This window comes from Salmo salar, chromosome 28 (genome assembly GCF_965601325.2).
Source record: "Salmo salar chromosome 28, fSalSal1, whole genome shotgun sequence".
NCBI classification, from domain to species: Eukaryota; Metazoa; Chordata; class Actinopteri; order Salmoniformes; family Salmonidae; genus Salmo; species Salmo salar.
In genome coordinates, this window is record NC_138318.1 from 41,120,001 (window position 1) to 41,137,500 (window position 17,500).

General features: G+C 44.0%; 1 protein-coding gene across 2 annotated transcripts in view; it reads right to left on the minus strand.

Moving 5' to 3' along the window:
• The window catches only part of LOC106589956 (mechanosensitive cation channel TMEM63B), a 129,658-nt gene that overhangs the window by 71,653 nt on the left and 40,505 nt on the right, over nucleotides 1-17,500 (minus strand). The window contains exons 4-7 of one of the 2 annotated variants that reach the window (XM_082970597.1): nucleotides 11,491-11,529; nucleotides 5,336-5,426; nucleotides 3,323-3,360; nucleotides 117-259 (exon numbers count right to left, since the gene is read on the minus strand). In XM_082970597.1, the coding sequence (XP_082826723.1) occupies nucleotides 117-259; nucleotides 3,323-3,360; nucleotides 5,336-5,426; nucleotides 11,491-11,529 (311 nt within the window). The remainder of the gene's footprint in view (nucleotides 1-116; nucleotides 260-3,322; nucleotides 3,361-5,335; nucleotides 5,427-11,490; nucleotides 11,530-17,500) is intronic. The other variant, XM_082970598.1, reaches the window with a different exon arrangement.

A 17,500-nucleotide genomic window follows, 5' to 3' on the forward strand; every position in this document is an offset into this window, starting at 1 on the left:
GATCAAAACAAGTGCACTACATGGAGGGGGCGCCATTTATGATGTCGCCATGGCCACCATCCCAGTGTTTGTCACTCAAGTCTTTCCTGAAGTCCCGTCCCCTAAACCCCACTCACCCAATAGATTTCCTGAAAAGTTGACTGGCAGGACGATGGCCACTGAGAGCACGCCCACCACCACAAGCAGACCAATGATGTGCCTCTGGAAGGAGAGGTAGTGCACTGCATCCTCCCCACACTTCTCCCTGATCTCCTCATCCCTGGAGAGAGACAGAAACACAGAGAGACAGACAGAGACAGAGAGACAGACAAAGAGAGACAGACAGAGAGAGAGAGAGACAGAGAGAGACACAGAGAGAGAGACAGAAACACAGAGAGACAGAGAGAGACAGAGAGAGAGAGACAGAGAGAGAGAGACAGAGAGAGAGAGACAGAAACACAGAGAGAGAGACAGAAACACAGAGACAGAGAAAGACAGACAGAGACAGACAGAGACACACAGAGAGAGAGACAGAAACACAGAGAGACAGAGAGAGACAGACAGACAGAGACACACAGAGAGGAGAGACAGAAACACAGAGAGAGAGACAGAAACACAGAGAGACAGAGAGAGACAGAGACAGAGAGAGACAGACAGACAGAGAGAGACAAACAGAGACAGAGAGACAAACAGAGACAGAGAGACAGAGAGAATGTATTTTATTTAATTTTTTTGAATCTTTATTTAACCATGAAAGTCACTGAGACAGAGTATTTAATACAAGAACACAGTCAGAGAGATACTAACCAGGGTCCAGTTAAACTCACAAAAGACAAATTACTAAATTCCAACCTCATTTTAACTCTTGCTGCCCCCCACACACACCACACACACACACACCACACACACACACACACACACACTTGAGAACGACTGATATTGATTTTTTTAGGGCCGATGCCGATAATGATTTTTGGGGGTCAAGGAGGCCGATGGATGATATTTTAGGCCGATATTCAATATGTAAATGTTGATGACAACATTTCCCAGAGACAGCAATGCATGCATTAACGTAGAAATTTTCAAATCAATGGCGGTTTTAAAATATTCACTGCTGTTAGTTTGAGAATATAAAATAACATCTATTCAGGGCAAATAGGTCCCGTACGGCATGATTTGTGATCAAGGGAACTACACTGAACAAAAAATATAAAACGCAACATGTAAAATGTTGGTCCCGTGTTTCATGAGATGAAGTTAAAGATCCCAGAAATGTTCCATACGCACAAAAAAGCTTATTTATTTCAAATTTGATGCACAAATTTATTTACTTCCTTGTTAGTGAGCATTTCTCCTTTGCCAAGATAATCCATCCACCTGACAGATGTGGCATATCAAGAAGCTGATTAAACAGCATGATCATTACACAGGTGCACCTTGTGTTGGGGACAATAAAAGGCCACTCTAAAATGTGCAGTTTTGTCAAACAACACAATACCATAGATGTCTCAAGTTTTGAGGGAGCGTGCAATTGGCTGACTGCAGGAAAGTCCACCAGAGCTGTTGCCAGAGAATTAAATGTTAATTTCTCTACCATAAGCCCCCTCCATGGTTGTTTTAGAGAATTTGTCAGCACGTCCAACCGGCCTCACAGCAGCAGACCGTGTGTATGGCGTCGTGTGGGCGAGCAGTTTGCTGATGTCAATGTTGTAAACAAGAGTGCACCATGGTGGCGGTGGGTTATGGTACGGGCAGGCATCGGATAATGAACACAATTGATTTTATCGATGGCAATTTTAAATGCACAAAGATAGTTACGAGATCCTGAGGCCCCGTTGTCGTGCCGTTCATCCTCCTCCATCACCTCATGTTTCAGCATGACGATGCACGGCCCCATGTCACAAGGATCTGGACACAATTCCTGGAAGCTGAAAACGTCCCAGTTCTTCCATTGGCCTGCATACTCACCAGACATGTCACCCATTGAGCATGTTTGGGATGCTCTGGATCGACGTGTACAACAGTATGTTCTAGTTCCAATATCCTGCAACTTCACACAGCCATTGAAGAGGAGTGGGACAACATTCCACAGGCCACAATCAACAGCCTGATCAACTCTATGTGAAGGAGATGTGTCGCGCTGCATGAGGCAAACGGTGGTCACACCAGATACTGACTGGTTTTCTGATCCACATCCCTACCTTTTTATTTAAGGTATCAGTGACCAACAGATGTATATCTGTATTCCCAGTCATGTGAAATCCATAGATTACGGGCCTTAATTTATAAATAATAAATTGACTGATTTCCTTTAATTAACTGTAACTCTGTAAAATCTTTTTTCAAATTGTTGCTTGTTGTGATTCTGTTTTTGTTCAGTATAGTATTTGTAATTTTCCGTGATGGGAAGAAGATAAAAAAAATTGTTCAACTGTCAGGACGAAATTCCAAACAACTCAATTGGCTAGTTCAGCTATCTGTCAATAAATGGGCGGGTTGTAACTTGTATCCTACTGCTGTGATTGGATCGTGTGAGGCTGCAACTCCGCTCCCTTTCACTTGCTACTGTTTACTGCTAATACTATGATAACTAGCTCAAATGGCAATGACATATGCTACCAAACCATAAATGTACATAATATCTAACATGAAGAGTGAGGATAGGAAATCATTTTTTTTTTTAAATTCTGTCTGAATGACGCAAATCTTTCCGTCGTTTGAGATGTGTAAACTCACACCGATCTACAGCTTTCTTGGTCCATAAACATCCAGGGAGATTCTTAGCTAGCTAAACTTATTGCGTTTTAAAAACGCTTTCTCCCATTTCTCCTATCATCTAATCTGACTATCAGCTACATTGGTCATTAGCTCCTAACTGATATGTTTATCTAGGCAGCTAGTTAGCATATTAGCTAATATAGCTAGCTACCTAACACCGCAGATGAAAGGGTTTGTTATCGTAATCTTTGCTAACAGGTCCACATAGCTGTCTGTTTAGCTAGCTAGCTAGCTAGCTTGCTTATTGCACGCAGGTCCGGGCACGTCCACACAAGCCGTATTAGTAGTGAATTACACTAAATGAATAGATCGATTTTGATCACTGTGTCAATGAATCTGTTTCTCAATACTGCATCTTTCGGTTGGAGAATGAGCTAGCTTGCTGCTGATTTTCGCAGCTAGACATTCCTCAGTGAGTGGTGGCTGGCAGAGCAGCAGTTTTGCTAAGAAAAGAGACTATCAAAGGCTGATGGACAATATCAGCCCGATATATTAGCTCAGCTGATTATCGGTCGTTCTCACACACACACACACACGCACGCACACAACTTTATGGGAGACTCACTTTATGCGGAAGATGGCTGTTAACCAGGAGCAGAAGCCCTAGAGAGAGAAGAGATTAGGTTAGATCTGCCGTCAATTAGGTTAGACCAGCTGTAGATTAGATGAGGTTAGATGTGTCACAGATTAGATTTATTAAATCTGCAATAGGTTAGAACAGATCTGCCGTAGGTCAGGTTAGATCTGCAGAAGGTCAGGTTAGATCTGCAGAAGGTCAGGTTAGATCTGCAGAAGGTCAGGTTAGATCTGCAGAAGGTCAGGTTAGATCTGCCGTAGGTCAGGTTAGATCTGCAGAAGGTCAGGTTAGGTCTGCCGTAGGTCAGGTTAGGTCTGCCGTAGGTCAGGTTAGGTCTGCCGTAGGTCAGGTTAGGTCTGCCGAAGGTCAGGTTAGGTCTGCCGAAGGTCAGGTTAGGTCTGCCGAAGGTCAGGTTAGGTCTGCCGTAGGTCAGGTTAGGTCTGCCGTAGGTCAGGTTAGATCTGCAGAAGGTCAGGTTAGATCTGCAGAAGGTCAGGTTAGGTCTGCAGAAGGTCAGGTTATGTCTGCCGTAGGTCAGGTTAGGTCTGCCGTAGGTCAGGTTAGGTCTGCCGAAGGTCAGGTTAGGTCTGCCGAAGGTCAGGTTAGGTCTGCCGAAGATCAGGTTAGGTCTGCCGTAGGTCAGGTTAGGTCTGCCGTAGGTCAGGTTAGGTCTGCCGTAGGTCAGGTTAGGTCTGCCGTAGGTCAGGTTAGGTCTGCCGTAGGTCAGGTTAGGTCTGCCGTAGGTCAGGTTAGGTCTGCCGTAGGTTAGGTTAGGTCTGCCGTAGGTTAGGTTAGGTCTGCCGTAGGTTAGATTAGATCTGGGGCGTCAGGTAGCCTAGTGGTTAGAGCGTTGGACTAGTAACCGAAAAGGTTGCAAGATCAAATCACTGAGCTGACAAGGTAAAAATCTGTCATTCTGCCCCTGAACAAGGCAGTTAACCCACTGTTCCTAGGGCATCATTGAAAACAAGAATTTGTCCTTAACTGACTTTCCTAGTTGAATAAAGGTTATAAAACAAATATATATATTGGAATAACGTGGACCCCCCAGGAGTCGCTGCTACTTCTGCAACAGCTAATGAGGATCCTAATAAAATACCAAATAGTAAAACAAAACAAAAAATGTAAACGCATATTTTCTCCTCCGCTCATGACCGCATGTGCTGCCATAGAAATAGAACGAATAGAACGGGCGTCTCTCCCCCCCCCCCCCCCCCCCCCATTCAAGTCAATGATGGCATAATGGGTGGACTGGCCGCCATGGCAAGTGAACCTATAGGAGCAAAGAACTAAGTAAAATACGTGCTGTGATTGGTTGATTAAACTCAACATTCCATTGCGTGTGCCACATCAGTGAACATCATTTGAATGAACATTCTACATTACCGTGGAAATGATCGCATCACAATACCAGGCGGCCATTGGGAGTGGACCCATGAGTTTACCAGTGAAATTGCCAGGGTTAGAGGTTTCCAAGCCTGTTCTATTCATTATATTTCTGTGTGTGCAGCTGCTGCATTGTGGCCATTCAGTCAGCTGTTCGTTTGACTATATATATATATATATATATATATAAATAAATAATATACACACGTTAAACGGGTATTTCATTCTCATGCCGGTTTCCATCCCCAACTGTCGGTTACACAGTAATTGTACACGCTCTACTGACAATATGAAGTAATTTATTACAAGCTCTTTCTCAAACATGTTTTTGTGTTGTAATTTCGTCCAAGTGCAGTGGGTCTGCGGTCTGCAGTTGGCTACGGCAGGTGGTCCACAAATATATTTTCAAATTATGTATTTTTCTTTCCTTTAAAAAAAATAGCAACAGTTGGCAGTATTAATGGTACAAGAAATGTCACGTTACTTTTCACAATGCAAATAGTTTGTGACTCCTCGATGGTGGTCCTCTCCGGAACTGACAAGGTTGGAAACCGCTGCCCTAGCGTAGTCGCTCCACAACCCATGACCCCGGTAAAACCAGGAAGTAGTACTTACGTTGTCTCTCTGCTCAAAGTCCACTGAGCTGGAGACAGAGGTCAGGCGTTCGTAGCGATCGGGAAGGTCTGACGTTATGGCAGACGCCACACTGCGCACACACACAATGTTAAAAGGATACAATTAGTATTAGCTTAGCATTAGCCTAGCGTTCCCCAAAAACAAACCTGATGGAGATCGCTTTAGCATAACACTCCACCCCAAAAAATAAAAAAAATAAAAAATGATCTCAAATAGTTAGGCTTTGATATCACCATTATAGTACAGTATCAATGGTGTATTTATTTACAGAGTAGTTAGTTCACTGACCACACATGTACTAGGCTCTGAAATGGTCTGGAGAGGCTGGTCCTGGACTGTGTTCACACGGTTGTACCACTTATATTACAATTCTGGAATTTCTGTTTATTTCCTGAATTGACAGAACTGAATGTAACTGACCCGAGACCAGGGTTGAGGTTTTAGTGGGTATTAGATCTACTCCTCTTCAGTGTTGGGATCAGTTACTTGAAAAATATAAATAACATATACAATAGCAGTCAAAAGTTTAAAAAAAAAAACACTCATTCAATGGTTTTTCTTTATTTTTTACTATTTTCTACATTGTAGAATAAAAGTGAAGACATCAAAACTATGAAATAACACATATGGAATCATATAGTAACCCCTCCCCCCCCCCAAAAAATGTTATACAAATCAAAATATATTTTATATTTGAGATTCTTCAAAGTAGTCACCCTTTGCCTCGATGACAGCTTTGCAAACTCTTGGCATTCTCTCAACCAGCTTCATGAGGAATGCTTTTTCAACAGTCTTGAAGGAGTTCCCACATATGCTGAGCACTTGTTGGCTGCTTTTCCTTCACTCTGCGGTCCAACTCATCCCAAACTAATCTCAATTGGGTTGAGGTCGGGTGATTGTGGAGGCCGGGTCATCTGATGCAGCACTCCATCACTCTCCTTCTTGGCCAAATAGCCCTTAAACAGCCTGGAGGTGTGTTTTGAGTCATTGTCCTGCTGAAAAACAAATGATAGTCCCACTAAGCGCAAACCAGATGGGATGGCGTATTGCTGCAGAATACTGTGGTAGCCATGCTGGTTAAGTGTACCTTGAATTCTAAATAAATCATGGAGGGTGTCACCAGCAAAGCACCCCCAAAACATCATACCACCTCCTCCATGCTTCACGGTGGGAACCACCCATGTGGATATCATCCGTTCACCTACTCTGCGTCTCACAAAAACATGGCGGTTGGAACTAAAAATCTCAAATTTGGACTCATCAGCTCAAAGGACAGATTTCCACCGGTCTAATGTCCATTGCTCGTGTATCTTGGCCCAAGCATGTCTCTTCTTATTATTGGTGTCCTTTAGTAGTGGTTTCTTTGCAGCAATTCAACCATGAAGGCCTGATTCACGGAGTCTCCTCTGAACAGTTGATGTTGAGATGTCTGTTAATTGAACTCTGTGAAGCATTTATTTGGGCTGCAATCTGAGGGGCAGTTAACTCTAATGAACTTATCTTCTGCAGCAGAGGTAACTCTGGGTCTTCCTTCACTGTGGCGGTCCTCATGAGAGCCAGTTTCATCATGGCGCTTGATGGTTTTTGCGACTGTCATTTCTCTTTGCTTATTTGAGCTTTTCTTGGCATAATATGGACTTGGTCTTTTACCAAATAGGGCTATCTTCTGTATATCACCCCTACCTTGTCACAACACAACTGATTGGCTCAAACGCATTAAGAAGGAAAGAAATTACACAAATTAACTTTTAACAAGGCACACCTGTTAATTGAAATACATTCCAGGTGACTACCTCATGAAGCTGGTTGAGAGGATGCTAAGAGTGTGCAAAGCTGTCATCAAGGCAAAGGGTGGCTACTTTGAAGAAACTCAAATTGAAAGTATATTTTGATTTGTTTAATAACACATTTTTTGATTCCATACGTGTTATTTCATAGTTTTAATGTCTTCACTATTATTCTACAATGTAGAAAATATTAAAAATTAAGAAAAACCCTTGAATGGGTAGGTGTGTCTAAACTTTTTGACTGGTACAGTATACACTTTACAATATTACTGTGTGTGAAAAGTAACACGCTATATTACAAGTTATATTCATTTGTAGGCTTGGGCAATATATCGTTTATACCGTAAACCAAGGAATTTCAAAATACCTTTGGTATGATTTTGAACACTGTAAAATAAATATATATTCCTTGCGTGCTACACAACATATTACGACTATAACAAATCTAAGAAGTGTCAAATAAATTATATCTAGCTTAGGGCACCATCTTTGCATTTGGTTTGCCAACTTGCTAATTAAGTGGCTAGATGTCAACATCAAGCTTCTTGGTTACAGCAGAGATGTTCTAGTCTCTACAGATAACATTCCACTCCTTGTCTTCCTGGTTACAGCAGAGACGTTCTAGTCTCTACAGATAACATTCCACTCCTTGTCTTCCTGGTTACAGCAGAGACGTTCTAGTCTCTACAGATAACATTCCACTCCTTGTCTTCCTGGTTACAGCAGAGACGTTCTAGTCTCTACAGATAATATTCCACTCCTTGTCTTCTTGGTTACAGCAGAGATGTTCTAGTCTCTACAGATAACATTCCACTCCTTGTCTTCCTGGTTACAGCAGAGACGTTCTAGTCTCTACAGATAATATTCCACTCCTTGTCTTCCTGGTTACAGCAGAGATGTTCTAGTCTCTACAGATAACATTCCACTCCTTGTCTTCCTGGTTACAGCAGAGACGTTCTAGTCTCTACAGATAACATTCCACTCCTTGTCTTCCTGGTTACAGCAGAGACGTTCTAGTCTCTACAGATAATATTCCACTCCTTGTCTTCCTGGTTACAGCAGAGATGTTCTAGTCTCTACAGATAACATTCCACTCCTTGTCTTCCTGGTTACAGCAGAGACGTTCTAGTCTCTACAGATAACATTCCACTCCTTGTCTTTGACAGAGACTGGACATTATACCATCTTCAAATATGCAAATTATATCGTTAATGAACAGGAGGAAGGAGGAGTTGATCCTGATTCGATAACTCAAGGCTATCTTCCAATCACAACGATTATCCAAATATTGGAAATATCACTTTTTCTCTCCTCAGAACACATCGGTATCTGGTTGCTAAGTGTTTTTGACTTTGTTATAATTCTAATTGAGGCTCCACATGTTGTCATGGAAAATACTAATGTTGTTTCCAACAACCAATGAGCAAGTCCGCCATAAATCCAGCTGCATAATTGAACGTTGAGATTGACGAAAAGGCAAGTCTCTTTGGCGACGACATAGAGTGGCAAGGAGTGAAATGTTAGCTTAAAAAGACTGGTACCCACACTAGAGATTATCAATCCCCTCCTGGATGAAAATCCCTGATGCCCAGAATTGTTTTGTGCATACTTTTTTTTATTTAACCTTTTTTATTTAAAAAGAGCCCCTTGTATTCACTTCCGGTAATACCGTATAAAGAAACGCTGTGAACATCTGGATTTTGCTCAACCATTTTACTTTGCGTTAAAAATAAAATCTCAGTTTCACTGTCAGAGGGAGCTTGGCGTTATTTTACTCTGTTACTCATAACAGTAATCTAGGTAGTAATTACATAACGAGTCCCCCCAAACCCTGCTCCTCACGCACCCCATCAGTGAGACAACAACGATTCAGAACAAACCTCTACAGCCCCATTTCATGCAGTTTGAGGATTCTTGAGATACACAAACTGTCTCTCTCTGTCAGAGCCCCAAGCCTGTTAAAGGGAGAATTGCAGACGTGGGAGTGATCGGAGTGGCGAGGGGGAAAAAAATGAAAATGTGCTGTTTTTCGGGCAGAGCGGTTTGGAATTATATTTCTTATTGGTCTATTAAAAAAATAAAAACATTACTGCATGGTGATGTCACCACGGAAGGCCCAAACTTCATCCCATCAAAACAGGCTGACATTTCAGGCTGTCTTTTCAAACAGCTCTTACACTAAAAAGGCATTGTCAAAATGTTCACAGTTTCACAGTATTATTCCAACCTCAGTGTGGATATATATATGCAAAACACAGAAAAATCTAATTTTTGACTGATATGGGCCTTTAAGATGACAGATGCTAGCTAGAGAGAGAAGGGTATTCACAGAGAAGGGTATTCAGGGTATTCCCAGGGAAGGGTATTCAGGGTATTCCCAGAGAAGGGTATTCACAGAGAAGGGTATTCAGGGTATTCACCGAGAAGGGTATTCAGGATATTCACAGAGAAGGGTATTCAGGGTATTCACCGAGAAGGGTATTCCCAGAGAAGGGTATTCACAGAGAAGGGTATTCAGGGTATTCCCAGAGAAGGGTATTCAGGGTATTCACAGAGAAGGGTATTCAGGGTATTCCCAGAGAAGGGTATTCACAGAGAAGGGTATTCAGGGTATTCACAGAGAAGGGTATTCCCAGAGAAGGGTATTCAGGGTATTCACAGAGAAGGGTATTCCCAGAGAAGGGTATTCACAGAGAAGGGTATTCAGGGTATTCACAGAGAAGGGTATTCCCAGAGAAGGGTATTCAGGGTATTCACAGAGAAGGGTATTCCCAGAGAAGGGTATTCCCAGAGAAGGGTATTCAGGGTATTCCCAGAGAAGGGTATTCACAGAGAAGGGTATTCAGGGTATTCCCAGAGAAGGGTATTCACAGAGAAGGGTATTCAGGGTATTCACAGAGAAGGGTATTCCCAGAGAAGGGTATTCACAGAGAAGGGTATTCAGGGTATTCACAGAGAAGGGTATTCCCAGAGAAGGGTATTCACAGAGACAACATAACACCAATGTGTAGTCAGTAATACACAGACTGTTTCTCAATCCTGGTCCTGGGGACCCAAAGGGATGTACCTTTTTATTTCTGACCCCTAGCATTAAGACAGCTGATTGGTAGGAAGAGGTGGCTAGTAGGTAGTACAGAACCACCACAGACAAACAGCTGATTGGTAGGAAGAGGTGGCTAGTAGGTAGTACAGGAGCTGTAGGTAGGGATAACCAGTCAAAGTGAGGTGTGTAGTTACTAGTTACCATACCTCTCTACCCTGTAAGCATCCTGCCTGCTGGGCGCCTCATGGGGTGCGCTCATACAGGAGGACAGGAAAGGCATGCTGCTTGTCAGAGAGTTTAACAATGAAACAGATTAGCATATAGAGCTGATTAGTTAGGGTAGAAAGAGAGAACATCCAACAACCGGGTTGAAACAGACAGACAGACACACACACACACACACACACACACACACAGAGAGAGACTCAGCAGCAGAGTTAAAAACAGGAGGAAAGATGAGAAAGAAAAACATGGAGAGAACAGGAGTCTGGCATGAAGAAGAAAGCCTGGAGGGAGAGAAGGAAAGAGAAAACCCACACACAGAGAGACAGAGAGAGAGAGAGACAGAGAGAGAGAGAGAGAGAGAGACAGAGACAGAGACAGAGACAGAGAGAGAGAGAGAGAGAGAGACAGAGACAGAGACAGAGACAGAGACAGAGACAGAGACAGAGACAGAGACAGAGACAGAGACAGAGAGAGAGAGAGACAGAGACAGAGACAGAGACAGAGACAGAGACAGAGACAGACAGAGACAGAGACAGACAGAGAGAGACAGAGAGAGAGAGAGAGAGACAGAGACAGAGACAGAGAGAGAGAGAGAGAGAGAGAGAGAGAGAGAGAGAGAGAGACAGAGAGAGAGAGAGAGACAGAGAGAGAGAGAGACAGAGAGAGACAGAGACAGAGAGAGACAGAGAGAGAGAGACAGAGAGAGAGAGAGAGAGAGAGACAGAGAGAGAGAGAGAGAGAGAGAGAGAGAGACAGAGAGAGAGAGAGAGAGAGAGACAGACAGAGACAGAGACAGAGAGAGAGAGAGACAGAGAGAGAGAGACAGAGAGAGAGATACAGAGAGAGAGAGAGAGACAGAGAGAGAGACAGAGAGAGAGAGAGACAGAGAGAGAGACAGAGAGAGAGAGAGACAGAGAGAGAGAGAGACAGAGAGAGACAGAGAGAGAGAGAGGCCAACCCAACCCACACCAGCCTATGTAGGAAAGGAAGGAAGAGAGTTACTCCTAGAAGATAAGAGGGGTAACGAAGCAGCAATGTGACGAGGAGAAGCAGCAGGGTGACGCGGTAACATTACATACTATTCCTGTTCGTCCAGACGGCTGTATCGCTGACTCCGTCTTCAGGGAGAAAACAAAAAAAACAGAAAAACAATATGGCGGAGGTCAGCTTGGTAGAGTCCTGGAGGAGAAACTAGTGACACCGATGCAGTTAATCAGGTCCAATCACAGTTCAGTTGTCTCTACAGTGACAGAGGGCCTCTGCTGCTGGGGTTATACATAGCTTTATTACAAACATTTACAAACAGATTAATATTACACGCCATTATCAAGTGCCTTTAACCAAAGCCACTCAAGTCACACACTTTTTATGTATGGGGTGGTCCTAGGAATTGAACCCATCGTTCCTGGTGTTTTAAACCGCCACGCTCTACCAAACTGAGCTAAAGAGCTTGACAAGAGTATAAATAAATGTAGTGAACAAAACAGGTTTTGAGTATTGTCTATATAATAAACAGTACCATAAAGACCACAAATCCATAAAATGGCTGCTTATGGTTTGGATCACACTGAATAAAAAGCGTCAAACAGATCTACAGTAGGCCTAGATGTTAGGCCAAAGGGGATTCGCTATCTGTATATGAGATTACTTATAAGTATTGCAGGCATGCAGCAGGGGTAAACAATGTGCCTGTCTATGGACCATGACCCTGGCTCTGTCCTATTCACCCAATACAGCATAGTTATCTTAGCTACTACATCTACCAATGGAGGCTCCTCAGAGGAGGAAGGGGAGGACCACCCTACTCAATGAATTCCAGAAAAATAAAAAGTTACTTTTTTTTTTTTAGATAAAACTATACTAAATATATTCATGTCACCAAATAATTGATTAAAACACATTGTTTTGCAATGAAGGTCTACAGTAGCCTCAACATCACTCTGTAGGGTAGCACCATGGTGTAGCCGGAGGACAGCTAGCTTCCGTCCTCCTCTGGGTACATTGACTTCAATACAAAACCTAGGAGGCTCGTGCTCTTCGTCACCTTCCCGTAGACTTACATGGTAATTATGACCACTTATGGAGGACGTCCTCCCATCCAATCAAAGCTTTTACAGTATGAACTAACGTGTTACCCATCAAAGAATGAACCTAGTACTACGGACGTGTGATTTAGAAGCTTGGTGAGTTGGTAGTGAATAGTGATTTTTAGGAAATCAAATGAGTTTCTTCAAACTACAGAAGACTGAGGTAGGTTATATATTGTCGTCTTGGTTTTAGAACGTGTAAGGTTAGTGTAATTTATTTATATTTGCCGTGCTAACTTCAGTAGCAAGTAGCTAGCTACCAGAGTGCAGTTTCCTAACGACAATGTAGTGGATTTTGTTTTTGAAGAACCTCTTTCATTGTCCACATTAGATTCAAGCTTCTGGGAGAAAAAAAGCAGTATAAAGCAAGTCCCAGGCCTACACAATGTAAACCTGCATGAAGCAAGTCCCAGGTCTACACAATGTAAACCTGCATGAAGCAAGTCCCAGGCCTACACAATGTAAACCTGCATGAAGCAAGTCCCAGGTCTACACAATGTAAACCTGCATGAAGCAAGTCCCAGGTCTACACAATGTAAACCTGCATGAAGCAAGTCCCAGGTCTACACAATGTAAACCTGCATGAAGCAAGTCCCAGGTCTACACAATGTAAACCTGCATGAAGCAAGTCCCAGGCCGACACAATGTAAACCTGCATGAAGCAAGTCCCAGGTCTACACAATGTAAACCTGCATGAAGCAAGTCCCAGGTCTACACAATGTAAACCTGCATGAAGCAAGTCCCAGGCCTACACAATGTAAACCTGCATGAAGCAAGTCCCAGGTCTACACAATGTAAACCTGCATGAAGCAAGTCCCAGGTCTACACAATGTAAACCTGCATGAAGCAAGTCCCAGGTCTACACAATGTAAACCTGCATGAAGCAAGTCCCAGGCCGACACAATGTAAACCTGCATGAAGCAAGTCCCAGGCCTACACAATGTAAACCTGCATGAAGCAAGTCCCAGCCCTGTGAGTTCTATTGTCCATCCGATGCTGTCACTGTGTCGAGGAAACCCCCATTAGTCTAGTCTAAATATAATTCATATGAAGGTTGCTGCAGTTTGACAGAATTTTCATCCTCCCGAGGGCCAGGAGTTTTTCCCGGGATTAAAAAAAACAAACATTAGAAAATCTTGTCCAATCAAGTTGTAGAAACATCTCAAAGATGATCAATGGAAACAGGATGCACCTGAGATCAAGTTCGAGTGTCATAGCAAAGGGTCTGGATACTTACGTAAATAAAGTTAGTTGTTTTTTTTAAAAATGTATACATTTGCATACATTTTTTAAATTGTGTGTTTAGATTAATAACATTTTAATTTAATCCATTTTAGAACAAGGCTGTAACGTAACAAAATGTGGGAGAAGGGAAGGAGTCTGAATACTTTCCGAAAGCACTGTATATGTATAGAAATGGTGGGTAAAGCAGTAGTTAAATAGGATGAGCCATTACCAGAATACAGTATATAAAGGTGTGTAAAGCAGTAGTTACACAGGATGAGCCATTACCAGAATACAGTATATAAAGTGGGTAAAGCAGTAGTTACACAGGATGAGCCATTACCAGAATACAGTATATAAAGGTGTGTAAAGCAGTAGTTACACAGGATGAGCCATTACCAGAATACAGTATATAAAGGTGTGTAAAGCAGTAGTTACACAGGATGAGCCATTACCAGAATACAGTATATAAAGGTGTGTAAAGCAGTAGTTACACAGGATGAGCCATTACCAGAATACAGTATATAAAGGTGTGTAAAGCAGTAGTTCAACAGGATGAGCCATTACCAGAATACAGTATATAAAGGTGTGTAAAGCAGTAGTTACACAGGATGAGCCATTACCAGAATACAGTATATAAAGGTGTGTAAAGCAGTAGTTACACAGGATGAGCCATTACCAGAATACAGTATATAAAGGTGTGTAAAGCAGTAGTTACATAGGATGAGCCATTACCAGAATACAGTATATAAAGTGGGTAAAGCAGTAGGTGAACATTATTAAAGTGGCCAGGGATTCCATGAATATGTACATAGGTCAAAGCAGTCTATAAGGTGCAGGGTAGAGTACCAGGTGGTAGCCGGCTTGTAACAGTGACTGAGGTTCAGGGCAGGGTGCTGGGCAGAGGCCGGCTAGTGGTGAATGTTTAACAGTCTGATGGCCAGGAAATAGAAGCTGTTTATCAGTCTCTCGGTCACAGCTTTGATGCACCTGTACTGTTTACTCCTAGATGGTAGCGGGGTGAACAAGCCGTCGCTCGGGTGGCTGAGGTCCTTGATGCTCTTCTTGGCTTTCCTGTGATACCGGGTGGTGTATATGTCCTGGAGGGCTGGCTCTGTACCGGTAGCCCCTGTATATAGCCTCCACATTGACTCTGTACCGGTACCCCCTGTATATAGCCTCCACATTGACTCTGTACCGGTACCCCCTGTATATAGCCTCCACATTGGCTCTGTACCGGTACCCTCTGTATATAGCCTCCACATTGACTCTGTACCGGTACCCCCTGTATATAGCCTCCACATTGACTCTGTACCGGTACCCCCTATATATAGCCTCCACATTGACTCTGTACCGGTACCCATTGTATATAGCCTCCACATTGACTCTGTACCGGTACCCCCTGTATATAGCCTCCACATTGACTCTGTACCAGTACCCCCTGTATATAGCCTCCACATTGACTCTGTACCGGTAGCCCCTGTATATAGCCTCCACATTGACTCGGTACCGGTACCCGCTGTATATAGCCTCCACATTGACTCGGTACCGGTACCCGCTGTATATAGCCTCCACATTGACTCTGTACCGGTACCCCCTGTGTATATAGCCTCCACATTGACTCTGTACCGGTACCCCCTGTATATAGCCTCCACATTGACTCTGTACCGGTACCCCCTGTATATAACCTCCACATTGACTCTGTACCGGTACCCCCTGTATATAGCCTCGACATTGACTCTGTACCGGTACCCCCTGTATATAGCCTCCATATTGACTCTGTACCGGTACCCCCTGTATATAGCCTCCACATTGACTCGGTACCGGTACCCCCTGTATATAGCCTCCACATTGACTCTGTACCGGTACCCCCTGTATATAGCCTCCACATTGACTCGGTACCGGTACCCCCTGTATATAGCCTCCACATTGACTCGGTACCGGTACCCCCTGTATATAGCCTCCACATTGACTCTGTACCGGTACCCCCTGTATATAGCCTCCACATTGACTCTGTACCGGTACCCTCTCTATATAGCCTCCACATTGACTCTGTACCGGTAGCCCCTGTATATAGCCTCCACATTGACTCTGTACCGGTAGCCCCTGTATATAGCCTCCACATTGACTCGGTACCGGTACCCCCTGTATATAGCCTCCACATTGACTCTGTACCGGTAGCCCCTGTATATAGCCTCCACATTGACTCTGTACTGGTACCCCCTGTATATAGCCTCCACATTGACTCTGTACCAGTACCCCCTGTATATAGCCTCCACATTGACTCTGTACCGGTACCCCCTGTATATAGCCTCCACATTGACTCTGTACCGGTACCCCCTGTATATAGCCTCCACATTGACTCTGTACCGGTACCCCCTGTATATAGCCTCCACATTGACTCTGTACTGGTACCCCCTGTATATAGCCTCCACATTGACTCTGTACCAGTACCCCCTGTATATAGCCTCCACATTGACTCGGTACCGGTTCCCCCCTGTATATAGCCTCCACATTGACTCTGTACCGGTACCCCCTGTATATAGCCTCCACATTGACTCTGTACCGGTTCCCCCTGTATATAGCCTCCACATTGACTCGGTACCGGTACCCCCTGTATATAGCCTCCACATTGACTCTGTACCTGTACCCCCTGTATATAGCCTCCACATTGACTCTGTACCGGTACCCCCTGTATATAGCCTCCACATTGACTCTGTACCGGTACCCCCTGTATATAGCCTCCACATTGACTCTGTACCGGTACCCCCTGTATATAGCCTCCACATTGACTCTGTACCGGTAGCCCCTGTATATAGCCTCCACATTGACTCTGTACCGTAATACCCTGTATATAGCCTCCACATTGACTCTGTACCGGTTCCCCCCTGTATATAGCCTCCACATTGACTCTGTACCGGTACCCCCTGTATATAGCCTCCACATTGACTCTGTACCGGTACCCCCTGTATATAGCCTCCACATTGACTCTGTACCGGTACCCCCTGAATATAGTCTCCACATTGACTCTGTACCGGTTCCCCCCTGTATATAGCCTCCACATTGACTCTGTACCGGTACCCCCTGTATATAGCCTCCACATTGACTCTGTACCAGTACCCCCTGTATATAGTCTCCACATTGACTCTGTACCAGTACCCCCTGTATATAGCCTCCACATTGACTCTGTACCGGTACCCCCTGTATATAGCCTCCACATTGACTCTGTACCGGTACCCCCTGTATATAGCCTCCACATTGACTCTGTACCGGTACCCCCTGTATATAGCCTCCACATTGACTCTGTACCGGTACCCCCTGTATATAGCCTCCACATTGACTCTGTACCGGTACCCCCTGTATATAGCCTCCACATTGACTCTGTACCGGTACCCCCTGAATATAGTCTCCACATTGACTCTGTACCGGTTCCCCCCTGTATATAGCCTCCACATTGACTCTGTACCGGTACCCCCTGTATATAGCCTCCACATTGACTCTGTACCGGTACCCCCTGTATATAGTCTCCACATTGACTCTGTACCGGTACCCCCTGTATATAGCCTCCACATTGACTCTGTACCGGTACCCCCTGTATATAGCCTCCACATTGACTCTGTACCGGTACCCCCTGTATATAGCCTCCACATTGACTCTGTACCGGTACCCCCTGTATATAGCCTCCACATTGACTCTGTACCGGTACCCCCTGTATATAGCCTCCACATTAACTCTGTACCGGTACCCCCTGTATATAGCCTCCACATTGACTCTGTAC